Source organism: Mustela putorius, unplaced genomic scaffold (genome assembly GCF_011764305.1).
Source record: "Mustela putorius furo isolate JIRA1106 unplaced genomic scaffold, ASM1176430v1.1 tig00003909_pilon_pilon_pilon, whole genome shotgun sequence".
Classification (NCBI taxonomy): domain Eukaryota; kingdom Metazoa; phylum Chordata; class Mammalia; order Carnivora; family Mustelidae; genus Mustela; species Mustela putorius.
This window is the reverse complement of record NW_025422057.1, coordinates 40,226,932-40,251,861: the sequence shown is the minus strand read 5'-3', so window position 1 is coordinate 40,251,861 and position 24,930 is coordinate 40,226,932. Positions and strand designations below refer to the sequence as shown.

Here is a 24,930-nt window from a genome sequence, read left to right as displayed (position 1 = left end):
CATCTCTTGGGGACACAGCACACTTCAAGCTCCTAACTGGTAGTTTCTGAGTATTTCATTCCAGGATTCAAACCAAAACTTAACATTCTTACCAGGATTGAGACAGAGAAAAATAAGAGAGAGAGGGAGAGAGAGAGAAAGGCTGATTGAACATTCCACGCAGACTCCTGCAAAACAACATTTTTTTTCCTAGAGATCACAGCTGGATGTGCACGTTGAATTAAGTTGCAGGAATAAAAGAAAAATGGAATTGCAGCCACTGCAAGTTCTCCAATGTCAGAAGTTCAATTGGGTAATAGCATTATCTGAGCAAAAGATCAATAACTAGGACATGGGGATGTTTATGCTAACGTCACCTTAGAGTTAAAAAATGTGATTGCAGTTCTACCGACTTGCACTATCAGGAATCTATTTGCCCAAGAGAGAATTACATATTATCAAGGGCAGACTTCCTCTTCCCCCTTCAAGATAAGTGCTCATTTTTTATTCAACAGAGGAATACCTAGTAAAACAAATGCTCCCCTCACGACGCCCACACACAGGACTCCAGCCACCAAAGATGTGGAGGCAGTGCTGTGGGCGAGGCTCTATTTGATGGCGGGCCCCGGACAGGTAGCCGTAGGTCCAACCTCTGGAAAGAAAACTATGCCATCGTTCTCACTGGTCCAGTTAGAACTGGCATGCCTTGGATATGAACTTGACTTAATTTTGAATTCCACAGGTCAGCCGACTGGCGTACTCTGCTTTGGCCACGCTCTGTGTCAGGTGGCAGCAGACTTTTTTTTTTTTTTTAAGATTTTATTTATCTATTTATTTTAGGGATAGAGAGTGAGGACAGGGAGGAGCAGAGGGAGAGAGAGAGAGAGAGAGAGACTCTGCATCGAGGGCAGAGCCTGAAGTGGGGCTCGATCTCAAGACCCTGAGATCATGACCTGAGCTGAAATCAAGAGTCAGAGGCTTAACCAACTGAGCCACCCAGGCGCCCCTGGCAACAGACCTTTGAGTAGAGAAGTCCACTGCACGGGTGGAACTAGGAAGCTAAGCAGTGAAAGGGTAGCACTGGAGAAGGCCAGGGGAATTTTATGAGGGAACTCCTGGAGTCACATGCCAGGTCTACTCACCATCTCCTTGGAGGTGAGATCACTGGTCCACTAGGACCTCTGACTTCAGCAACATAACTGATACCAGAATCCTCACTCTGAGGGGAGGGTTGGGATTCAGCCACACTCCCCAAATTCAGCATGCAGCTGTGACTGCTGACACGGATGGGTGCCTCTTGACATTCTGAGCCAGGGTCTAGAGACCAGGACCCTTGGTCGTCACACAGCGGCACACAGGCACATAATGCCTCCTTCGTCTGTTGCTTCAGACTTCCATAAACCTCGGGATTGTATCTGCCCAAATTCCCTCCCCATGCCTGGTTTCACATGATTATTCAGAATTGATAGCCAATGAACCAGTGTTCTCTATGGCTTTGGAAGGATTTGAAAGGCTCTGGAACTTAGGAGAGAAGTTTTGGAAGGAGATTAAGATTTCAAAGTTGTATCCAGGTTTTTGGCACCGAGGGTTGGATGAAGTCACTTGGAACTCTTGAGCAGAGCAAATTCGCATCATGCTCTTGACTCTGGAGAATTCAAAGGATGTTTAGCAAAGCGCATTCCCAGAATGACTATGACATGATGGAAAGTCACATGCCCCTGGCTAATTGCTCTGAGGACGCTCAGAGGTGACCAGCTATAGAACGCTAAAGCCACACACAGAAAAGGCCCAAGGCTTTACAAGTCATCAGACAGATGGAGGTCTCTAGATTTCACCAATGTATGTTTGGAAGCTAAAATGTGATTATAGATAAAGCTCTTGGGGAGGATCCTGACACATGAAACTTTTCATAGTGGCACAGTTATAGCGGTGATTAGCTCCATGATCTAATACAGACACTCATTTTCTTTTCCCCATGGACCATAGATGTATGTTTTCCCAGCTTCCTTCCAAAAGTACTTTTACTGGCAGTATTCTTCAAAAGAATATTTATGTTTAGAAAAAGAGAGTGTTTCTTCTTCTGGAATCCCAATTATTCTAATGTTGTTTCGTCTTATGGTGTCACTTATCTCTCGAATTCTCCCCTCGTGGTCCAGTAGCTGTTTGTCCCTCTTTTGCTCAGCTTCTTTATTCTCTGTCATTTGGTCTTCTATATCACTAATTCTTTCTTCTGCCTCATTTATCCTAGCAGTTAGAGCCTCCATTTTTGATTGCACCTCATTAATAGCTTTTTTGTGATTCACAGACCTGTACCCCTGGGGATAAAAATATATGTTTATCAAAAATTAAAAATTAAAAAAAAAATAATATTCTCAAACAAAAAAAAAAAAAAAAGAAAAAGAAAAAGAGAGTGTTTGATTATCTCCTTCTACGTAGGAGCCCACTATGAGAATCTTCGATTTTGAACCCTCCGTCTTCCAGTCAACTGGAATCCTTAACGCTCTGACTCACAGAGTGTCTGGGCTTCCAGGGTCTATGTGGTGGTACATAACAGCATAGATTCTCAGGGACAGAAAGGCTGCTGTTTTCCTGCTCTGTGACCCTAGGTGAGTTTCTCGGCTTCCCTATGCCTCCATTTCCTTATCTATAAAGTGAGACTCATGATAGTATCTATCCCACAGGGTTATTTTGAAGATTAAATGCATTAATATGTGTAATGTACTTAGAAAATGACCTTGTCGGGAAATAATAAATACTACACAAGGGCTCGCTTATTATTATTCCGATAATTTTTATTATAGAGTACAGACAAGTGTTGTTTTGACAGTTGGTCCCTTTGAAATACTTAGAGGCAGAGAGAAGAAGACACTCAAAAATCATTTGGAAAACGCCACCTGCCAGATTCTGATGGATGCCACTGGACCTCAGGTCAGTGCCAAATACATCCAGTAAGATATATATATATATATATAGAATTTTTATATTATATATATTATATATATTTTTATATTATATATTAAATATATTATATATATTTATTTATATCTATAATGCATAGTGGTAAAGTTGATCCATCTAAAACAATAAGTCAAACCACTCACTTCTCTGCACAAAATTCTCCAGTGGTTTCTTATTATACATAGAATAAAATCTAGAGTCCCTATCAGGATACTGATCCTTCATGATTTTGTCCCAGGAATCCTCTGACCTCAGTTCACACCACACATCCGCCTTGCTGACCAATGCTCCAGCCAGACTGGCCTCCTGGTGTGTGTCAGACACACCCACACAGTACTCCTTGTCCAGAGCCCACCTCAGGGCCCTTGCCCGGGCTGCACTCTCCGTCTGGAATTTCTTCCCCAAATAGCAGTGTGGCTTGCTCCCTTACTTTACTGGGCCTTTGTTCCAAGGAGGCACTTTCTCCATCAAACGCTGTCCTTCCTGGCTCATTTGCTCTGCAGTACAGCTCTGCAGACCACATATCACTCCTTGGAATTATAAAGTCCTGTTCATCTGCCTTCTCCCACCAGAATGTAATCATAGCACCTAACTCTATACAGGAAGCACTCTTATCATCGTCATCATTTTACCCAGGTAGAAACAAAGTCACAGAAATGGCAGGCTTGAGGTCACCAGCTAGGAAGCAGGGGCACTGGTGCTAGAGCTAGTCTCCAAGCACGCCGCCCAGCTCCGCAAAAGCACGGACTCTGTCCACCCTTCACTGCTGCATCCAAGAGTGTGCTGGGAAACTGTGAGCAACTCATTCTTCAAGAAAAATGTTCTGCTTTATGGCACTGGCTGACTTACATGTGTAAATTTCATGATGCCAAAGGAATTTGTTTTCTCTTGTGGACAGACGTGGGCTGGAGCACGCCACTGGCTGAAACTTAGCTTCCCGGAAGGTGCCTGATTCAGGTGCTCCTTGGCACACAGGGGAGAGTCAGTGAACATTTTTACAGGATTGACTGAATGAGTTTAAGATGAAATGAAAGAAAATCAGTCTGACGCTGCGGGAAAAACCTTTCTCTGAATATCCTGGGCCTTAGGTGTACAGTGAGGGGATGCTTTTGGAAATCATGAGCAGACCCATGGGATTTTTTTTCTCTTTCAGCCTATTTAGGGTTTCCGTGAGCACATTCTACCAAGAAGAAGGATACATAGGTTCTACTTCCTGGAATCATATAAATCTGCATGGCTATCAACTTCATAAGTTAAAATATTGACATATGATGCTATCAGGTACATAGATGAAAGAAATGATACCATGACACTTTGCAGTTATTAAAAGAACAGTATGGGTCTACATATGTACTGACATGGAAATACGAACCTGACATATATTATTAGTGAGAAAACATTTCAATGTGTAATCATTTTGTTTCAGATCATTCTCATTTTTAGGGAAGTTGGCACACGTTAATCCTTTGTCATAATCTGTAACCATGACCTACACTGCTTGTGGGCTGACTGTGTATACACTTTGGGAATATATAGAGAGAAAGATGGATATAATAAGTGTGTACATACACAGAAAACGGCTTCAAGAATGCAAGCCAAATAAAAATCTGGCAACTACAGAGAAATGAGAACCTACGGGAGGAACTTCACTTTCTAACCTTAACAAATGGATATTCTGAACTACCAGCCCCAGTCCAGTGCCCCCAAGTAGGATCACTATCGCAACTTTCATCATATAAAAACCCCAGATAGTGAGGTCAAGACAGAAACCACTCCAAAACATGGACTAGAACTTTCTTGAGTGCTCTCAATGAGAGGCCACGGAGCCCGGGGAGGGGACGGACAGGGACCCGAGGCCAAGTGCCCAACCAGACCCTGTACTGTCACTTCCCAGTGGGTGATCTTGTGCCAGTCCTTACCTCCCTGAGCTCCCTGCCTCATCGGGGAGATGGAGCCAACAGCAATCTTAGGTCAGGTTGTGCCAGCGTTCCTAGGGACAAGCACGGGGATAGCGGAGAGTGCCATGGAAGGGAAGGGTCTGAGTCATCACAGTCATCGCCATCATCATCTTCATCACGTCACCACCGTCACCATCACCATCGCCACCACTAGCATTATGTCAAGGGCACAGTGCACAGGACACAAACCGAGCAGTAAGACCAGACATAAAATAAGAGCAGGTATGCTGGCCCATTTGTTGAATTCATATGTAATGTGAGCAATGGGTCCACACGATTGAATTCGCAGTTTGCAATCTTCAACTTTCTGTGTGTGCCCGAATCACACATGCACGGGGCTTCTGGACATCACACAGGCTTGTTGGAATGTATGAATTCAGCTTTTGGAAGTTATAATAATAAATTAGAATTAAATCCGGCTCCAGGGCCATAAAATCCCGTCAGTGCTCTATTAGATCTTCAGGAACTCAGAATTTCACATCCAGATTTCCTTCTGGATATTCTGAATACTTAGCTTGATGACACAAATACCATGATTTTTTTTTCTTTTCTTTTTTTTTCCCCCAAAATGGCACTTTTTTTTTTTAGTGTTCTCTATTTGAGATTGAAAAAGTCTTTCAATAACAATTCTGAAATGTTTTGCACTCAAAACTGAGGTTTTAAATGAAATCAGCTTTTTCAATTAAAAAAAAATCAGATGTGAGTACAAATGATATTGTTTCACGAGATTACAAAAATAAAATAGAGTAAAAAGGTTTAAAAAAAATTTCCCAGCAGTGCAATGATCCCAACAACGAAGTGCCCAATAAAAGCGGCAAATCAGCTGAGCTGAGCCGGAAAACAAGCCACCGCTCTGAAGGGACGGTCCCTGCAGACACACAGGGCTGGGTCTTCCCAGAGTGGGCCTCTCCAGGACCCCCAGGAGCAAGATGGGCCTGTGCCACATGGTGGGGCCACTCATGGGGCTGGACCTGCAGGACCTTCAGGCCTCCCCCCAGCCTCGGTCAACCTCTAGCCCAGCTTCCCTCTCTGCCACCTGTTCCCCTCGGTCAGGAGGTTCTAAGGCTCATTGCACCTGTCCCCACAGCTCCTTGCACACTGTGTGCCGGCACTCAATAAATGTGTGAGGAATGAACAGGTATGTGGAAGACTGCAATGTGACAGGACCGCCTAATGACACAGTAAACAGGGACCACAGTCCTGAGGCGGTCAGTCCCGAGTCACCTTCCTCCTCAGAGCACAAGGTCACATTATTCTCCTCAGACGAGGTGAGGCGGGCTTCTCCTACAGCACTCACTTGTGGAGTAGGATCCCTACCATCTCCCAAAAGGGGGTTCCTCACAAGTGCTTAAGGTGCTACCAGTCTTCCTGGAGAGGAAGAGCGTCGCTTGGCCCACCATGAATAAAATCAGAGCCTCCAGCGACCTCCACTGGCCTCTTGACACAGCTGAGAAGCGTCCAGCCAGGTGGCTGTCTCTGGTCAATGCCAAGCAGCAGAGGGCCTGGGAGGTGACATCCCTGTGACAGAGTTGACAGTCCCTAACAGGAGACTAATCAGATTCCACCTCCACTTGGGGCCAGTGGGGGGGCCTGCTTCACCTCCTTGAGGACCGCGTTGTGCTTACCCGGGGCCCCGCGGCCTGCTCTCTCCGGACTGGAGCAAACCCGTGAAACCAAATGACTTCTGTTTCCTTCCTCTCATCCCTTCCGAAGCTCAGCATCTATTCTTCCCTCCAGTCAACATACATAACTCCCTGTGACAATAATGGGATATGCATGTGTACCGAGGGGAGCATAGAATTTTTATCTCTGTAAAAATGGTACTAGCGTGGTACCAGCAAAGTTTTTGTTTTTTTCCCAAGGCTTTTACTTGGGGCAATATATTGTACATGTGGTTGTGGGTTTTTTTCTTCTTTTTAATTTTAAATCGAGATTATGAACATATTTTATGCAGGTTAATATATCCTTTTCATGTAAAATTTAACTGAAACCCGTTCTAGCCCATTAACGACAACAAGAGAAATTCTCTGGCTTATTATAAACATCCTTCAAGAAACCTGAAATGCGTGTCCTCTGGAAATAATTTTGCTGGGATTTGGGTTATTATTAAAATCCTCTCAGAATTCTATCACTGGTGCCTAATGTGCCTCCAAGCCCTGTTCTGCTACGGATCAGAGAGAAACTCTTTCTGGTCTTGGCAGGATGTTCTCGATAGTGAAACGGGGCCGGGAGAAGGGGCTTCTTTCCTGAGACCGGGAAAACGTGGGACAAGGTGAGGTATCTGGGTCCTGGGCTGACCACTTAGTGGAAGGCGGTTCTTCAGACAGGTTCCCTCTCAGCTCTGCTGGAATGAACCACAACCTCTGTGTGTCCACTGGGAGTGCTCTGATCTTTAAGAATCCATGAGAGGAGGCAGGTGTACTGCAGATAGTGAGCTCGAGGGAACCCCAGGCGGGCAGGTTCGGTCACACTCTCTCTACGTGTCAGAACACTCTGCCTGTGAGAGGCCCTCGGAGATCACAGCGCAGAGCTACCCCTGGCTGACGCAGAGATAAGCTGTCCAGGAAAGGTCCTCAGGAATGAAGGAAACTCACCGTACCCTTTAGAAGCAGATTCTCGCATTTAATTTTCTCTCTGTTGGTAAATAAGAAAACCCACGCAGTGGGCTGAACTCTTTACTAAAATATAAAGTCAGTCCAGATGTGACAGACTCTGTCTTATTGGCCATGACCCAACCAGAGCTGACTACTGAGTTTGATAGTTATTCAGAGCAACTTTCAAACCTTCATGTTCATCAGATTCATCTGGGATCTTGTAGAACTGCAGATTCTCATTCAGTAGGTCTACAGTAGAGTGTGAGTTTCAACTTTTCAACTAGCTTCCAGGGGATGCCCGGACTGCTAGATCATAGACAACACTTTGAGCAGTGAGGACTCAGAGCTCCAATCACAGATCTCTGTCCTCAATCGTTCATTCATTCCACACATGTTCTACAAGCTCCAGCTCCTCTACTGGGGACACAGTGATGAGGAGGACAAGTCCTTGATGATTTTGAAACTAGAGCTAATTTAAAATTCCTGTGCATCAAAGAACATAAGAGAGGAAAAAGGCAATCTACAGAATGGATAAAAATATTTGCAAATTATATATCTGTTAAGAGATTAATATCTAGAATATATAAAGAGCTTCTATAACTCAACAACAACAACAAAACAAACAACTTGGTTTTAAAATTAAAAAAAAACAAACAGGGGAATGACTCAAACAGACATTTCTCCAAAGAAGATATACAAATGGCCAAAAAGATGCTCAACATCACTAATTGTCAGGGAAGTGTTAAAGAAAACCACTATGAGATACCATCCCACACCCACTAAAATGGCTACTAGCAGAACAACAATAACAACAACCCCCAATAAACAGAAGATAGCAGTGTTGGCAAAGATATAGAGAAATTGAATCCTTGCGCACTGTTAATGGGAATATAAAATGGCACAGCTCGAGGGAACCCCAGTAGGGCAGTTCCTCAAAAAAATTAAAAATATAATTATCATATGACTCGGCAACTCTACTTCTAGGTATGTATCCAAAAGAACTGAAATCAAGAACTCAGAAATGTATTGGTACATTCACGTTCACAGCAGTGTTATTCACAATAGCTAACAGGTAATAGCCACTCAAATGTCTATGGACAGAGGAATGGATAGGCAAACTGTGGTATATACATTCAAGGAAATATTATTCCAACTTACTAAAAACCAAAAAAGAAAGAAATTCTGACACATGTTGCAACACGGATGGTCCTTGACAGTGTTGTGCTAAGTGAGATCAGCCAGTCACAAAAAGAAAAATGTGATCTCAAAAAGAGAAAAAAAAAAGACTATGTGATTCCACTTGCACGAGGTACCTAGAGTCACCAAATTTATAGGGACAGAGAGAAGGATAGGTTCCAGGAACAAGGGGATAGTGAGTATTATTTAATGAGTACAGAGCTTTGCAAGATGAAAAGAGTTCTGGAGATGATCTGTACAGCAATGTGGAGACACTTAACACTACTGAACTATATACTAAAAAATGGTTAAGGTGAATTTTATGTCATGTACATTTGAGCACAATTTTTAAAAAAGCAGCCCATCCTGTCTCCACCATCTAAGGTGTCCACAGTGTGGAGAACTGTAGTGTAAGAAATGCAGAAGTCACTTTGTAAAAGGAGCCACATGATGCTAGTGGAGGAGAAAGTGAAATCGGGAAGCTTCAGAGTGGTGTGGGAAGTGCTAAAATACAGGTCAGGTGCTGTGGGGGTCCCACGGAGAGGCCCTGAGGTCAGATGGATGGGGAGGCAGTGGGCATGTGAGCCAGTTACGGCAGTGAGTAGGGGGACAGGGAGAAGCCTGGGCATACTGAGAAGTAGTTCTCACCACCGCACGTGGTGGGGATGGGGAGGGGGCAAAGGCACCCAGATTCTGGACGGGACAGCCATTCCTGGGCGCAGGCATATCCAGGTGGAGCAGGGTTGGGGGTGAGTCATCAGTGTGCACTGTAGTTAATTTGGGGGAGCAGGTGGAGCCTCCAAGGGACTGTACCGTAAACAGTCAGAAGGACTAGTCAGGCACTGCCTGCAAGACCCAAGTGAGGGAAGGGGCAGGCTGCCACGTAGCGGCTGCACCCGTGCAGGTGTTCACTCTCCTGGGTCATCTGTTCAAGAAAAAGAGCAGCCCAGAGACAGCTAATATCCCGGAGAGGTGGAGGAGGAGACGCAGCCTAACCACCTGGGGCATGGTCACCACCAGGAAGCAAAGCAGTCAGCTGGGCTGGTGGCAGACAACCCATGTTTACCTCCAGGGACAAGGACACTAATGCCTCGAAGGGTCCGAAATGAGAGTTTCATTGAAAAGTGCCACGAGGGTAGGTGATGGGGAGCTCCCTGACATGCAGGGGCGTCACTGATGTTCTCCGGGTCAGGGGTAAGTGGGACTCTGAGGGAAGAAGGGCTCCACAAGAAGTGAGTCCGGAGGTGAGTGGTGCAGGACAGGACTGGCGGGGCCCCCGGGGTCCTGGGGCCAACGGGAGACAGCCCACACAGGAAGCCACGTTTCATCCTGGAAGGAAGGAGGGAGCCCCGAGAGCATTTTCAACAGGGTGATGACATGGTTGGAGCTATGGTCGAGAAGGATCTCTGGGCAGCAGCGTGGAGGATGGATCTGAGTGGGACAGGCAGGATACAGGAGACCCGCAGGGGAACGTGTGAGAAGGAAGCCGTGATGTGCCTGATTTCTCTGTGGCTTCAGTCTTCTGCTCACAAAGGGTCATTTCTTCCTCAGAGAAGAGAGGTGGCCTGAGCCTTCTAGCTCCCGAGTGCTATCCCAGTGCCTTCATTACAGAGGTGCAGGGGTGAGGCACGGAGCCAACCTCAGCGAGGAGGGCGCAGGCTCAGAGGTAGGAGTGTGTGAAGGTCCGCTGAGCCCAAAGGACCTCTTTCTCTTCTCTTGTGGTTCGTTCTGGGGTGCTGATTGCTCTCCCCTCAGATCCGTCCTTCTGTGGCTATCCGTGAAGCACTGAGCTCTTGCCTCCACATCACCGAAATGGTTTCCTCCTCCTCCTCTCGGCCTCCAAGTTATAACTGACCCAGCACAATAAAAATCAGTCAAGAGCACTTCTGGCTTCCTCTGTCTCTTCAGAAACCAGGGAGCCGGGACAGCTTTTCCTGGAAGCATCTGCATTCACTCAGTGAGTACTGGCGGGCTCTGGAGGCAGGGGTCCCCAGAAGGCTTCAGGGGGTCTTGAGCTAGTGCCAATCCCTCTCCCCTAGCTGAAAGGAGAACTACACTTTTGGAGGGTTGTGAAAGTACTCCCTTGTCCCCAAAAGGACGAAGAACCTCTGATGTAAGAACAATGCCTCATGGTCAGTGTTTAGTGTTAGAAAACAACCGATACCATGATCAGTCAGAGAGACGCTGTGTGATCGCGCACAGCCTCCCTCTCAGATGAGGTCACCTCGAAAGCTGGCTTCTGGGTTTGTTTTATTATAAGAAAAAGAGGATTAGTTTTGGTATCCTGATTATAAAATGCCTAAAGTACCTTCCTCATCTCTTTGTTTCCTTCTTGAATCCTACCTTTTAGACTTTCCAACCACTATTAGGGTCCAGCATCCGTATTTTCTACAAAATGTCACGTTGTCTTGAAAACATACAAAAAGACTCCTGCTTTCATGCTTTGAGGGAGAAAACACAAGGAAAGGCATCGGTCATTTTTGTCCACCAGTGTCCAGAGGTTCCCACCAGGAGCTCACGTGGGCACTTAACATGAGTGAGAAGGAGACTGTGAGCTCCTCACAGAGTAGCCGGCACATAGTAGGTGCTCAGTAAATACAGATTCTCCCTTGTTGTCCAGGAGTCGCTGGAGGCAGCGGGCAGCGTGGCTTCTCAGGGCGAGTGTGTGCTAACGTCCCTCTAGAAACAGGGCTGGGGGGCTCTGCAGCTCACGACCACTCCAGGAAGCACTGTTTTACACAGATGGTGGCAAAAGGGAACAGCGACAGAAAAAAAATGCCCCAACTAGTACCAAGCCCCGAAAAAGAAATGTCTCCAAGTTATTTCCTAAAACACACACCAAGGCCTCTGTGAGTCAACAAGTATCTATCAACTTTTGTTTCAGCTCCCATCAAGACTTATTGATCTGAGAGCTTAATATCGACCCAATTGAGACGAAGGTCAGTGTTGTCCCCTGCCTGGGAAAATAAATCTTAATATTAACTAAAACCTGCAGATGCTAGGCCTGGTATTTTTGACTCTAAACTGCTGGTTAGACAGAGTCCCATTCAAAGTCAGCTCTTTTCTTTATTGTCTATTATTATGGGTAGAAACTGGTTTCCAAATGGTCTCATTTTTGGAAAATTCTGATATAGAAAATTTTAGGTCTTTTCACCTCATAAATGATCCACATATAATTTAGCAACTAGCAGTTCTTATTGGAGATACTTCCATAAAACAACGATCCCCTCTGAAACGCATATAACTGCCCCAACTTGCTTTCCATGACGACGAAGAATGACCGAGGTTGCATCAGCCCCGAGAGGAGCACCCCAGCTCGAACGCACCTGCAAACAAAACTCAGCAACTCAGACTTGTGACTAAGACCGGAGTCGTGTTTGAAAACGCTGTTGACTCCAATCTGCTTACTGGTGGTCCCAAAGTGCTTAATGAAGCATTCTGTCCCCGAAAAGTGCACAACTGATTTTTGTTTAATGGATAAATGAGAGATGTCCCCTGCTCAGGCTGTGGACTAGAGAAATTGTCCATTTAGGATCGGCGACACTGCCAAGGGGCTGTCCACTGGGGCAGCAGCACCGTCGTCACGGGAAGTGGATTGCTACTCCTATGAGGTGTAGGAACTCGCTTTTCTTAAACAGAGAGTGTGTCCTCATATGCAAAACCGGAGATCAAGAGAGGGGACCTTATTGTGAGGATTAACCACAACAACATGCCAAAAGCACTTTTTGGCTCTCTCTCTCTCTCTCAGATCCACAGAGTGTCAGTAAATAGCTGTTTCTGCTGTTACCAGGGCTAAAATTTTGGATTAGAAGCAACAGCTCCTGAGCAACTTGGAGACAAAGTACGGTGGGAAAATTTACAAGGCAGATCCTTTCCTGAGTTTGCTGATAAATATAAGAACAAGAAGGAAAGATCTGAAAAAGACAGACACTTACTCACACAGACGTGCAGGGATGCACAGTTGGGGAAGTGCCCCTCACTGAATGTGCATCTCCCTCTGCCCATCTGTAAAAGCAGAATGACAGAAACTACTCCTTGGAGCAGGTGTGCCATCATTAACACATCTCCCTCATGCTGGACCCTGCTCTGGGCATGGAGGACATCGCAGTGATGCAAGTTAACAGGCAGTTAACAGATAAATATAGAATATGTCGGGTGCCTGTCATGGGGACTGCATTAGAGGGTGAGCAGTGTTCTATGTAGGATTTCAGGAAAGTTTCTCCATCAAGGTGACGTCTGCGTAGAGACCTACGGCATGAGCGACAAGCCACAAGCACAACCTAGGGATAATGGTCCAGGCAGAGTGAACACCTGGTGCAAAGGCCCTTCCAGAACATGCTTGGTATGTTTAAGGACCAGCAAGGAGGCCAGGGTGGCCAGAGGGGAACTAAGAAGGGAGACAGTGGCAAAAATGATGTGAAAGAGGTAATGAGAGCTAGACCATATACAGCTGAGCTTTCCAATGTGGTAGCCACTAGTCAATTGTGGCTTTTAAGCCCTGAAAACATGACTCTGAAACAAGATGTGCAGTAAGGGTAAAATATACACTGGATTTTGAAGGCTTTGGAGAACAAAAAAAAAAAAAATGTAAAATATCTCATTAATAATTTTTGCATAGATTATATGTTTAAATGATAATCTGTTTGCTATTTGGGTTAAATAAACCATACTGTTAAAATTGGTTTCACCTGTTTCTTTTTACTTCTTTAATGGGGCTACTAAAAAATTAATGACGTATGTGGCCTGTATGGATATAGGGCATTATAGGCCACAGTATGGAATCTGGCATTTACACTGAGCAATATGGGAAGTAAATGGAAATGCACATGAGGGGCTCAGCATATTTCCCAGAACACACTGGAAGAAGTTTATAAAACCAGAATTCCATTCCCAAGCAAATTGCTCAAATATAAAGGCCAATAAAGATATTTGGGGGGGGGAAGACATTAGATCAAGAAAGAATAATAATAAAACTAGTAAATATTTAGTTCAAACTGTTTAGGATGTAGGGATGAAGTTTAACAAAATTGGCAAGGAATAATTATTGAAATATGAAACATAAAGTAACATAAAGAGAATCTGACAAACAGATAAAACTGGATACATGCCCAAGGAAAGAAAGAAAAAGAAAAGAAACACGCATTTCATTTTAGCCATCTTCCTACCTGTAAATTTTATGCTTTTTAACTTGCATTGCCATGATGCCAATGAGGTTAGATATTTTTCATGTGCTTACTCTTGGTGTATCTCGTTCTGTGAAGTACATGTTGAAGACTTCTGCTTATTTATTTAGTTTTTTCGTAGAGTTGTCCTTTTATAAAAGACTCGCTAAGTACCAAGCAGAAAGGAAAAGATTAAAAATTTGGGTTACATATCAATATTGATATGTGGGTGCTCAGACATTCTAGGTAAGAATCCTTTGTTAGACGCATGCACGCCATCATGTTCTTCCAACCTGTGGTTTTCATTTGCATTTTTTTCTTGGTGCCTTTCAATCACAATCGACATTCTAAATTTTAACATTGATTTATTTATTGATTTTTATTTTTAGAGAAGGAGAGAGAGAACAGGGCAAGGGGCAGAGGCAGAGGAAGAGAGAAAATCTCAAGGCAACCTCATCTCTACTCATCAGAAAACCTCAGAGAAAGCCAAATTAAGGGACACTATAAAAAAATAATAATAACTGGCTGCTTCTCTTCAGAAGTGTCAAGGCCACAAAAGAAAAAGAAAGGCAAGGGAATGTCACAGACTGGAGGACGCACGACAACTAAGAGCTATGTGACAGCTTGGACTGGATCCTGGAACAAGAGAAGAACATGAGTGGAAAAACTGCTGAAATCTGGCCAGAGTCTGGAGCATGGCTTGCAGCAATGTGCTAATGGTAACCTCACTTTTGACAAAGACACCAGGGCTATGTGAGAGGCTGACCCTAGGAGACGCTGGGTGAAAGGCAGACAGGAACTTGCTGTGTCTTTACAACTCTTCTGTAAGTCTACAGTTATTTCGAAATAAATTGCTACAGCATATTTTCTGGAAGATTCTTCAGCAGTCTCTTTAGAGTAGTTATCAGGGAAATTTGTATAAGCAGGTTCATATCCTATTTATATCTTCCAGAGTGTGGTTTTTTCCCCCCCCTTCTTTTTGAAAAATAACATTTATAATAGAACATGGTTCTCCTTGGACTTTTAAAAAGCCACTCTGGGAACAAGATGTGGAGAAAAGACAGCTCAAAAGCTGACCCAAGAAGAGAGAACGTCTTTGCTTGGGGACCAAAGCACCGAGAAGTTTCAGCATATTTTGAGTCAGTCAAGGTACTACTTGGACCTCAAGTGGATTTAAGGCTTAAGGGGACAATAACAACACCGACTATGGTTACTCACCAGGGCGACTTTCCTCTGTGGTTTCAGCAGCTTCGGTTTATGGAATGTGGCAGCTATGGGAGCTGTGGAAGCATGTCAAGGGTTTAGCTTGGATTTCCTCCAGGATTCCCAATGCCCACATAACATGAGCATCCCAGACATACTCTGTGGAGACTCACAGTCCCTTTCCTGCCCCCAAGGAAGAAGTTTGGTTTCTGATCTAGGTACCACTGGATGCTCCTCCATGGAGAGCAACCCTCCCCGAATCTTTGGACAAGTCATCCTCTCCCAGCAGCAAGGTCAATGAAACAAGTTTACATAAAACACTGCCAGCTACCAAGAGGTGAGGCGTGCAGGTGAGAACCAGGTATGTTTGGTTAAGCCTGAGGCCAGAAACTTCCCTGGGGCTTCATCCAAACTACACACTTCCAATTAAAGCTGTGACCTTGAAAACAACCCTCAGAAGTCATCAGGGAGGTGGGTCTTTATTGTCCCCATGTAACAGAGGAGAAAACTAAGGCTCTTCCCCCCAATATCATGTAATGAGTACTTCAATGTTTTGGAATTTGAACTTGACCTTGAAATTCAGGCAGACCTCATCTCCAAGCCAGGTTCTACCACTTAGCTCTCTGAGGCTCACTTTCATCTTTTGTAAGGTAGGGTACTAATCACTCCAATTGAATGAGACATTACAGCAGGGTTCTCTGCCCCCTTCCCTCCCCAGATCTATATTCGTCATGCCTCCCAGAATGCCCAGGCCTTCCAGTCCCTCTATCCACCCAACATGCGCTCGGCCTGAGCACCAGTGGCTTTCAGCACAGGACCCCAAGGATCTGTAAGGGACAGACCTAGTACTACCAACTACATTGGAACCTCACCTATGTTGCTCTACATTACAGTTGGAATCAAAGACCAACCTTGATTTTATCCCCAGAACAAATCCAAAATAAACTACATACCTGACTTACATCCTTAGAAAAATCAGAGGCTCCATTCCCTTGAATAAACCAAGAAGATGTTGATACCCCTTTGTCCCACCCCACTATGTGTGAGCATGTTAATAGCTGAAGGTGAAATGCATTGTGGAATCAATCTGTGCCTGTTGACATCCCCTCTCCCAACTCCCCACTAACATCATGCTGGGCCAGTGCACCAGCACCAGCCCCACTCCAGTGACAGGCCTCAGTGATTATCAAAATGAAGATGGGGTTCTGCAGGCCTATCGTCACCAGATGTCCTCCATCTGTCTACTCACCCTGTCCCAATCCCACTGCAAACCCAAGACCCACTTCTAGATCAGTTGTGCTGGTTCCCACATGGGTAACCATGGGCTAGCCTCCTACCTTTGGCAGGGACTGCAGGAGGAACGTCAGCCTTCTCCTTCCGCCTCTTGCCCTTCTTGGGTTGCAGGGGGGCCAAGCTGGTCACACTGGTCACAGTCTCCCCGGAGCTATACAAGAAAAGAGTCCTGGTGAAGGCAAAAGCAGATTTGTTCCAGGGAAAGGGAAAGGAAGCAATAGTTTCTGTGTGCTTCCTGAGTACCTACATAAGGTGAAGTTTTCTTACAGCTGGACTGGGACTCTAGGGAGATCCCCAGGGATGTCGGGAGGTCTAGTTCTGACCTGTGGCTAAGATAAGGATGGCGAGATGAGCTAGTTAGTGATTTATGATGTGCTGTTTAATGTTCAAAGATCCCTGGGGAGATCTGGGGCCAGCTTGTCTGCCCTTACAGATGGAGAGATGGACGGTTCTTACTAGGTGCATCAGTTACACAGTCTGGCTTGGCCACATCACCAGTAGGGTATTAAGATACTATCAGAAACTTCTACTTGAACTACCCTAAAACCAAGATTCTTTGCACGTATTTTTGTGGTGCACAATCCACAGAGCTCCTCCTGTGCAAGGGAGAAAGGACCTTGGGACCTGTACCCAGAAATCTCCAGGGTCCCCCAAGATTGGTCACGCCTTTTTCTCCCACTGTACCTTTATCTTGAGAGGGCAAGTGGCTTCACCCTGAAGAGGGCTGTTTTCAGTTATCTGGCTCTGTGTAATCACTGTGCTATCAGGTTCTTTCTATGTTTTACCCAGAATGATGGTACTGATAAGCCTTATACTGGGGGTAAAAAAACAAGGACACGCAGGTGCTAAAGTGACAAAAGTTACAAAGACCAGCTTGATGGCAAACCTTGATGCCACATGTGGGATAGAGTCCACGTGCTTCCTTGAATGGCTAACACTCTTATCTCAAATGCATCGGAGTGACTCCAGCAAAGACCCCTTCTAGAACCTCTTGTCCTGAGACACACGCTCCAGCCGGGTAGGTGTGGTTACCAAGAGAGGATCTCTCCCTAATACATAAAGAATTTCTAGAAATCCATAAAACTATAATCAACTGCTTAATAATCAAAATGAAGGAAGGCAGTAACAGTTACCACACGAGAGGAAAGGCTCTTACCACTGAAAACACACCAGAGCTCCCTCACGAAAGGAAGCCAAATTAAAACATACTGCACTTCCATTCTCCTCATATGGAGTGACAACAGTCACACTGGAAGCAAAGCACTCTTTTGCCAAGGACTTAGAGAATCGGACATGCAGAAGTATGGCTGGTACAAGCGAAAACCCTTCCGAAAGGAGAACTTGGCAATCAAAAGAACTTGGCAATCAGAACTACAGACGCTTATACTCTGACCCAGCAATTTCACTTCCGGGAGTTTACTCTGTGGATATCCCTGCACGTGTATGAAATGTGCGTGTGAGATTCGTCCTTACGGTGCTGTTGTTGATAGCAATGGATCAGAAAGAATCCAACTGTCCATCAGCAGGGGACTGGCTAAGGAAGTGGTGGTGAGTCCACAAATACATATGCGGGGTTCTCTGTAGCTGCAAAGAGGAGTAAGAAGCTATTTATGTGCTGATGAGGAAAGATACATTGCTAAGTAGAAAAGCTGGGTGTTGGACAATGTACAAAATGTGCCCCCTTCTTGTATGAAAATAGGGGAAAATAGAAATACATATTACTGTTTGCATGTATATGCATAGAGAAATTCTGGAAGCAGTCACAAGAAATTTTAAAAATAGTGGTTCCCGGGGCGCCTGGGTGGCTCAGTGGGTTAAGCGTCCAAGTGTTGGTTTCAGCTCAGGTCATGATCTCAGGGTCGTGAAATAGAGTCCCACATCTGGCTGTACGCTCAGCACAATGTCTGCTAGCGATTCTCTGCCTCCCCCTTTCCCACTCCCTCCTTCCCTCTCCCCATTCACCTATGTACACACTCTCTCTTTCTCAAATAATAAATAAATAAATAAATACAATTTAAAAAACAAAATAAAATAGTTGTTCCTTAGAATGGGGATGCTGAGAAACTAGCCAATGGGAGACCAGGCAGGAAGAATTATCACCATATATATTTTTAGTCAATTATTTAACTTTTTTTAAAAAATGATTTTATTTATTTGACAGAGGAAGAGCACAAGCAGGGGGAGTAGGAGAGGGGGAAGCAGGCTTTCTGCTGAACAGAGAGCCCAACGTGAGACTCAATCCCAGGACCCCAGGATCATGACCTGAGCCTAAGGCAGACACTTAATCCACTGGGCCACACAGGTGCCCCAATTATTGAACTTTTTAATTTTAACTATTAAACCATGTGTTTGTATAATCATTGAAAAACATAACCATTGCAAAACAGTAAATTAAACACAAATAAATATCTGCATACATGTAAGAGAATGTACGCTATTTTAACAGACTCCTAGGGTTTTTAAAATGAACAAAGAATGACTCACGCATCGTGGGAAAAATTCCAAGGATACGGATCATGCTGAGACTCCCCAAAGACGGCTTATTTTTACTGGGAACTGAAACTCCAAATGACCATAGGTTTAGAGTACAGGGTCAATTGTGTAAACTCACAAACCGGCCAAAGGAATGTGCGTTTACAAAACGCTGACCACTAAGAAGAAACAAGGGATCCAAAACTCTCAGAATTGCTTCAACACACAACTGCAAGCATAGCTTCATCTCATAGCTTTAAACTCTTCAAGTGTTTATTTTTTTCTTTCCATTATAAATTAACACACATTCATGTTTCCAAATGGTAATTACAGGCAGGAAGAAAAAGGAAAATAAATAAATCTATCCTAACCAAAACACAGCCTTTTAAAATATTTCCAGTCTTTTTCCTCTTTCTTGTTTATTTTTTTTTAATGGACTTCTTTTTTTTTTTTTTTCAAGAGTAGTTTAGGTTCACAGCAAAATGGAGCAAAAGGTAGAGATTTTTCATATGCCCGCCCACTCTCCCCTCGACGTGTACAACTTCCCACCATGGTGGGACATTTGTTATAACTGATGCACCTACTTCAAGATGTCATTAGCACCCAAAGTCCATAATTTACATTAGGGCTCCCTTTTGGTGAGTTCCATTGGTTTAGACAAACACATAATGTATCAGACCAAAGAGCTGAACTTCCCCAAAACCCTCTGGGCTCCACCCATTCATCCCTCCTGTCCCCCACCCCCTGGCAACCACTGATCTATTTGCTGTCTCCATAGTTCTGCCTTCTCGGGAATCTTACACAGGTGCAATTATACAATAGGTAGCCTTTTCAGAATGGCTTCTTTCACTTACTAAAAGGCATTTAAGTTTCCTCCAAGTCTTCTCATGGCTTAAGAGCTCATTTCTTTTTATCCCTGAATGATATTCCACTGTCTGGATGTACCACAGCTTTATTATGCATTCCTCTACTGTAGAAGATGTTGGTTGCTTCCAAGCTTGGGCCATTATGAGTTACACTGCCATAACCATGTCCAAGCTTTTGGACATTAAGTTTGGACATCAAGTGGACATTGTTTCAACTCCTCCTTGATTTTCATACATTGTATTTTTTTTGTCATAATCTACTTATAATTTCATGCCCTTCTTTTTACTTAATCTCTATTTTCCATATTGTTACGTCCTCATACTATTCTGATGAGAAGCTATGCCATGGCTTCCTCAGCCATTCCCCAACATCTAAGTAATATTTGACGCATGAGTGATATTGCCATACATGTATTTGTGAATCATGGTTTTCCACTCTTAGACTTGTGTTTTGGGTTAAAGTCTTAGAGCTGGGATTACAAGTTCATGGAGGAGGACCATTCGAAAGGGTATCTAACTCCCTGCGACAAAAGGATCGCCAACAAGTTAGTCCTACATCGCAGTCACTCAGTCAATGGACGAGGGTATTTCTGTTTTCAGCCTTTTTAAAACCAGGTCTAGCAGCTTTAAAAAAAACCACTCGCTTAATGAATAAAACTGTGATCTCCCTTTCCTTGCATTTCTCTGACTGCCAGTGAGAAGGAGCATTTCCAGCATGTATCTAATCGTGTTTCTGCTTTTACAAATGCCGTATGGACATCTGTTGTCATTTGCAAGGGTTCTGAGTTTTTCTTACAGGTTTGCATGCACCTTTCCCATCAGTCTGATGTATTTATTACAAACATTTCCCCCAATTCCCTTTGTTTTTGTTTGTTTTTTATTTAACTTTTTAAATTTATTTTCAGCGTAACAGTATTCATCGTTTTTGCACCACACCCAGTGCTCCATGCAATCCGTGCCCTCTCTAATACCCACCACCTGGTTCCCCCAACCTCCCACCCCCTGCAAATTGTGGCTTCTTGTTAAATGCACGGTGACTTGTTTCTTTTGCTAAAATCATGCAGTTTTCCAAGCTCAGTGTTGCCACTGAGCTTGGATCGTCCTCCCCAGCTGCATCTCACACGCTGCAGAAACCAGGATTTCTCCTTCCTCTCCCCTTTTCATGGACTTCGTTCTTTAGCTCTGCAACACAAAATGAAAGCTTTGGGACGATCATTTGTACAGATGCGTGGTCTCAGGTCCAGGGCATTCAGAAAGCTAAAAAAGATCTGCTTTGTCATCACTGTTTTCCTTCAAAACAGAAAAACTGCACTAAACTAAATTTAGCTCTAATTCATACTTCAACAATGAGAATTCCATATACAATGAGTCACCCCCATGACATGACAGATTATTTTGCTCACAGAATATTATGTTTCCCATTGAGCCAGCAAGACTGGCAGACATTTTTGACAAAGAAACTCCACCTTTTGCTTCACTAACCAGAAAGTTACTCTATATCTTAGATTGGAACAAGACTGTGTTTTGTCTCTGACACAAGGGGAGTGAGTGTTGCTGGAGCCAGTCAAACCCGAAAAGATAGAGAAGAGGCCGGAAACTCGGTCTAAATGAGAGAGCTGTGTGATTGGAAAGCAGGGCTATTTGTGGAAAACAGGGCTGCTTTTCTGGCTCCACCCGGGGCCTCGTGGCTGGCACGTGTGTGACAAGTATAAGGTTCCAGGCTGGCCACCGCTCGTGGGCATCTCCCTCCCACGTGCGTGGGGCATGTCTGCTCTGTGACACACGGTGGTTGGGTCTAGGTCTAGTGAATTGGCAGTGGACAAGGGGGTTGGGTCAGCACCAAAGCAGGTTCCACTCTGATTAGAGGGGTGACCCTGGATGAGTCTCTCGCTTCCTGGGCCTCATCTGCCCATCTGTAAAATGGGGAGACCCACACTTGGCATCTATCACAAAGAGTTATCATGAAGGGCTAGTAGCGCTGACCTGCAACCCTGGTGTGTGGTGCAGGGGGAAATGCTTCATGGCGTGCTGCAGGAGAACAAAGTTTTCCCCTGGGTACCTCCTGGCATCATGTCTTTGCCTTGAGGGGAGGGCTACGAGTTAGAAATTAAACTTCGATCAGAAAGTCTTTCCTCCTGAGATGGTCCAGCATGCCTTCCTATTGCCACAGAGAGAGCGGTGTCAGCTAAGAATCAGCACCAGCACACAGCCGGCGGATAAGGAGGAAGAGGAAGAGGCTACAGCCTGAGCAGTGGGAGCTGCCCCAACACGCTGGAGGCAGCAGGCTACCTGGATTTCTAGGTCCTGAGCACACTGGGAGCAACTATATTTTGCCGAACTTAAATGATTAAGAGTGATATTTGCCTCTAGCCTGTGCAAAGCACCATGAGAAGTGCGTGATATTCACAGTCCTGGACACTCCCCGATGGGGAAAATGAAGCCTCAGAGAAGTCCAGGCAGGAGACGTGGGATCTGATCCAGGTTGGCCTGTCTCCCTGGCCCTGAAGCAAGGATGCTGGGTCCAGCCCCAGACAGCAGAGAATAAGAAAACTAGGACAGGAAGAGGGTAGATCCAGCCAGATCCACAATGGCTACTCTGGGCTTAAACCAGCTCCCTAAACAGAAAGCACTGAAAGGCGAGATCAGCATTCCACTGCATCCAAGTGTGTACTAAATCTGGGCCTCTTACAGCTGCTAAACCTTGCCTGGGTTGGGGGAAGAAGGGGCCAACCTGAGTGCTGGACACTTGGAGGCAGGAGCTGGGGCTGGTGCCCAAAACCAAGGATTATCCTGGTCCGAAATTGGGCAGAGGAGCAGGGGAGTATGTACTTATACCTGGAATGATCTGGAATAAGTGATGTCAGCTGTCAAAATGGAGGTGGGAGGGGGTAGTCTGGCCATGTGGAAATTTGGTGCCTCTGAAGTGTTCAGGAACAGGAAAAAACAACAACAATAAAACAGCACAAGCGGAACTGAACCCCCCCAAACAAAGAACATAACTGTAAGAAAGATCCACAGATCCAGCCACATCTTGCCTCCACAACTAAATGTGAGATCAAAGCACCCTCATACTGAAGCACGGTGCCTGTGGCATAGGCATCCTCGCCCAATCATCCGTGCCCGTCCTAATGCCTGCCTCTCCCTGGGATCATACTAGAGGTGCGGCTAACCAACCATTCATGCCAAGGGGCTTTAATACATCCGACCCGAGCACCCCAGATGCCAAGCTTTTCCCTTGGTGCAGGGCAATCTTTGCGTCTCAGCACAACCACTGTGAATCAGAATGCCTCCTTGAGGTCTGTCTAATCTTGTTTCCCATAGAATAAGCAGGCGCCCTCGTCGCTGGGCACACAGCAGTCGGTCACATGCTGCAAGGGGATTTGCTGTGGTTTGAACTGGGATGGCCAGAGATGCCAAGTGTTGTCTGTCAGTCAGAAAGCCATTCGGGAACAAGGCTGAGGACAACGCGCTGGTTCAGATCCTGCCGACCTTCCCCCAGGCCTGCTTCTTGGAGCCATCGCCCCCCACCCCAGCACTTCTTGCTCCACGCCGTCTTTGGAAAATCATTGCTTTTGCAGAAATGTCCACGTGCTTCCTTTCCTCCTGCCCACGGAGCTCAGTTGTGACAGCGGCAGTGCCCAAGAAGGGTCCCCAGAGGACCATGAACTCCTTGCCAAACAGCTCTGAGCTCTCCTTGCCAAGATTCCCTGCAGCACACTCATGAACTGTTAACCCTGCACCCTACAACATCAAGTGCGCCGTCTTGAAGGAGGAACACTGCAGAGGCAACTCACTGTCATTACCAGTTATGGTCAATTAAATCTCAATAAGCTATAGGGAGAAGAGCGATTACAGTCCTCCACCCCCAGGATGGCTGCCACTGAGAAAGGCCAATGGTTCCGGCAAGGGGGCAAATTTCCCGACATCTCGCTCGAGGCTTTGGGACGTGCTTTGCAGGCCTCCTGCGCCACTGGACTACTCATGCCAGGAGCAGCCTGGAAGTTGTAGGACTCCCCGCTCAAGATGGACGAAGGGCACCACCCACTCCCATGACTTCCTTGAAATGACTCTTTTCATAAATGGCATTTCACACATGCCAAGAACCTAGAACCATGTCTGGTGTGCCATGAGAGTGAAATGGGTCTCACGTGCTATTACCTTACTGGGATTGCTGTCATCATTACTGTGGAATCTCCTCTCGGAGTCCTGGAGTAGGGAGCCAGACATGACAGAGCTCTCTGTGCCTCCAGCCAGCACCGGTGCCCTTCGCAAAGCCCGGCAGACCCTCGGCAGTCACGGTGTCTTACTTCTGCTGCTTTCCCTCTGTGATGTCTTGGTGTGCGCATTCCAAGCAGCAGCAGAGGAAAGCTATTCCTTTGTGACAGAGTTGCCAAGGCGTCTCCCGGTCCACAGCCTCCGTGGCCTTTCATCGTAAATGCTTTACACAGCCCGAGAGGCTCTGCTGGGGCCTCTTTGTTAAGGCTGTTCCTCTGCAGTCCCTGCCAGCTTTGTGATCATGAGTACACATTCCACAGGCCACGGCTTTTGTCTGTGATTGTAAAATCTCTGAACACAGACTGGAGAGATCGGGAGGGGCTTCATTAATATTTAGTGGTTCCATGCAGGGTTCTCTCATCTTGAGTTGTAAGAATAACGGCAGAGAGAGGTCACTGGGGGCATATGGCCAAGATCTAGCATCTGAACCCCTAGGGCTGAGGGTATATGTTTGGGGGGGAATCTACCCCAGCTCCCTCTGGCCACCGTGCTTCGTTCGGGCTGGTCCCCTAGCCCTAAGGGGTGACTGTGTTTTCTGTCAGGAAGGAAGACAGCTCCTTCGTTAGGCCAGTAGGGAATGCACCTGCCACCACCTTTCTCTTCCCGAGGGGAGGCAGCCTGACCTGAGGACAGACCAAGCCTTGAGGCAGCACTGCCCAGAGACAGGCTGGAAATGGAAGCCACCATCATGATGACAGCGTGTCTCCTAGATAGAACTTCCTCGAGGCCCACCCACCATGGCATCCCTAGTTAGATGAGTCAGCCAAGTCCCTTCCAGGGTAATAGCATCTGTGCTAGCGTTCCTGTCACCTGGAATCAAGAGGTTCGTAAATAGTACAGAGGACTAGCTATTTATCTAATAGTTGGCAGTTTTATTCCTGTTCTTAGTCTGGGGAGACTAATTTGTGCCTTACAGGGTTTTATGGGGATTAGAAATAAATCCCATAAAGTGTTCAGAAGTGGAGGTGCAGGGGCACACGGTGAGTCATTATGA

At 45.5% G+C, this 24,930-nt stretch overlaps 1 protein-coding gene across 1 annotated transcript in view; it reads right to left on the bottom strand.

Moving 5' to 3' along the window:
• VSTM4 (V-set and transmembrane domain containing 4) overlaps nucleotides 1–24,930 on the bottom strand; it is a 97,327-nt gene that overhangs the window by 13,290 nt on the left and 59,107 nt on the right. The window contains 2 exon segments of the mRNA XM_045068488.1: nucleotides 15,046–15,107; nucleotides 16,368–16,474. Coding sequence (XP_044924423.1) covers nucleotides 15,046–15,107; nucleotides 16,368–16,474 — 169 coding nt within the window.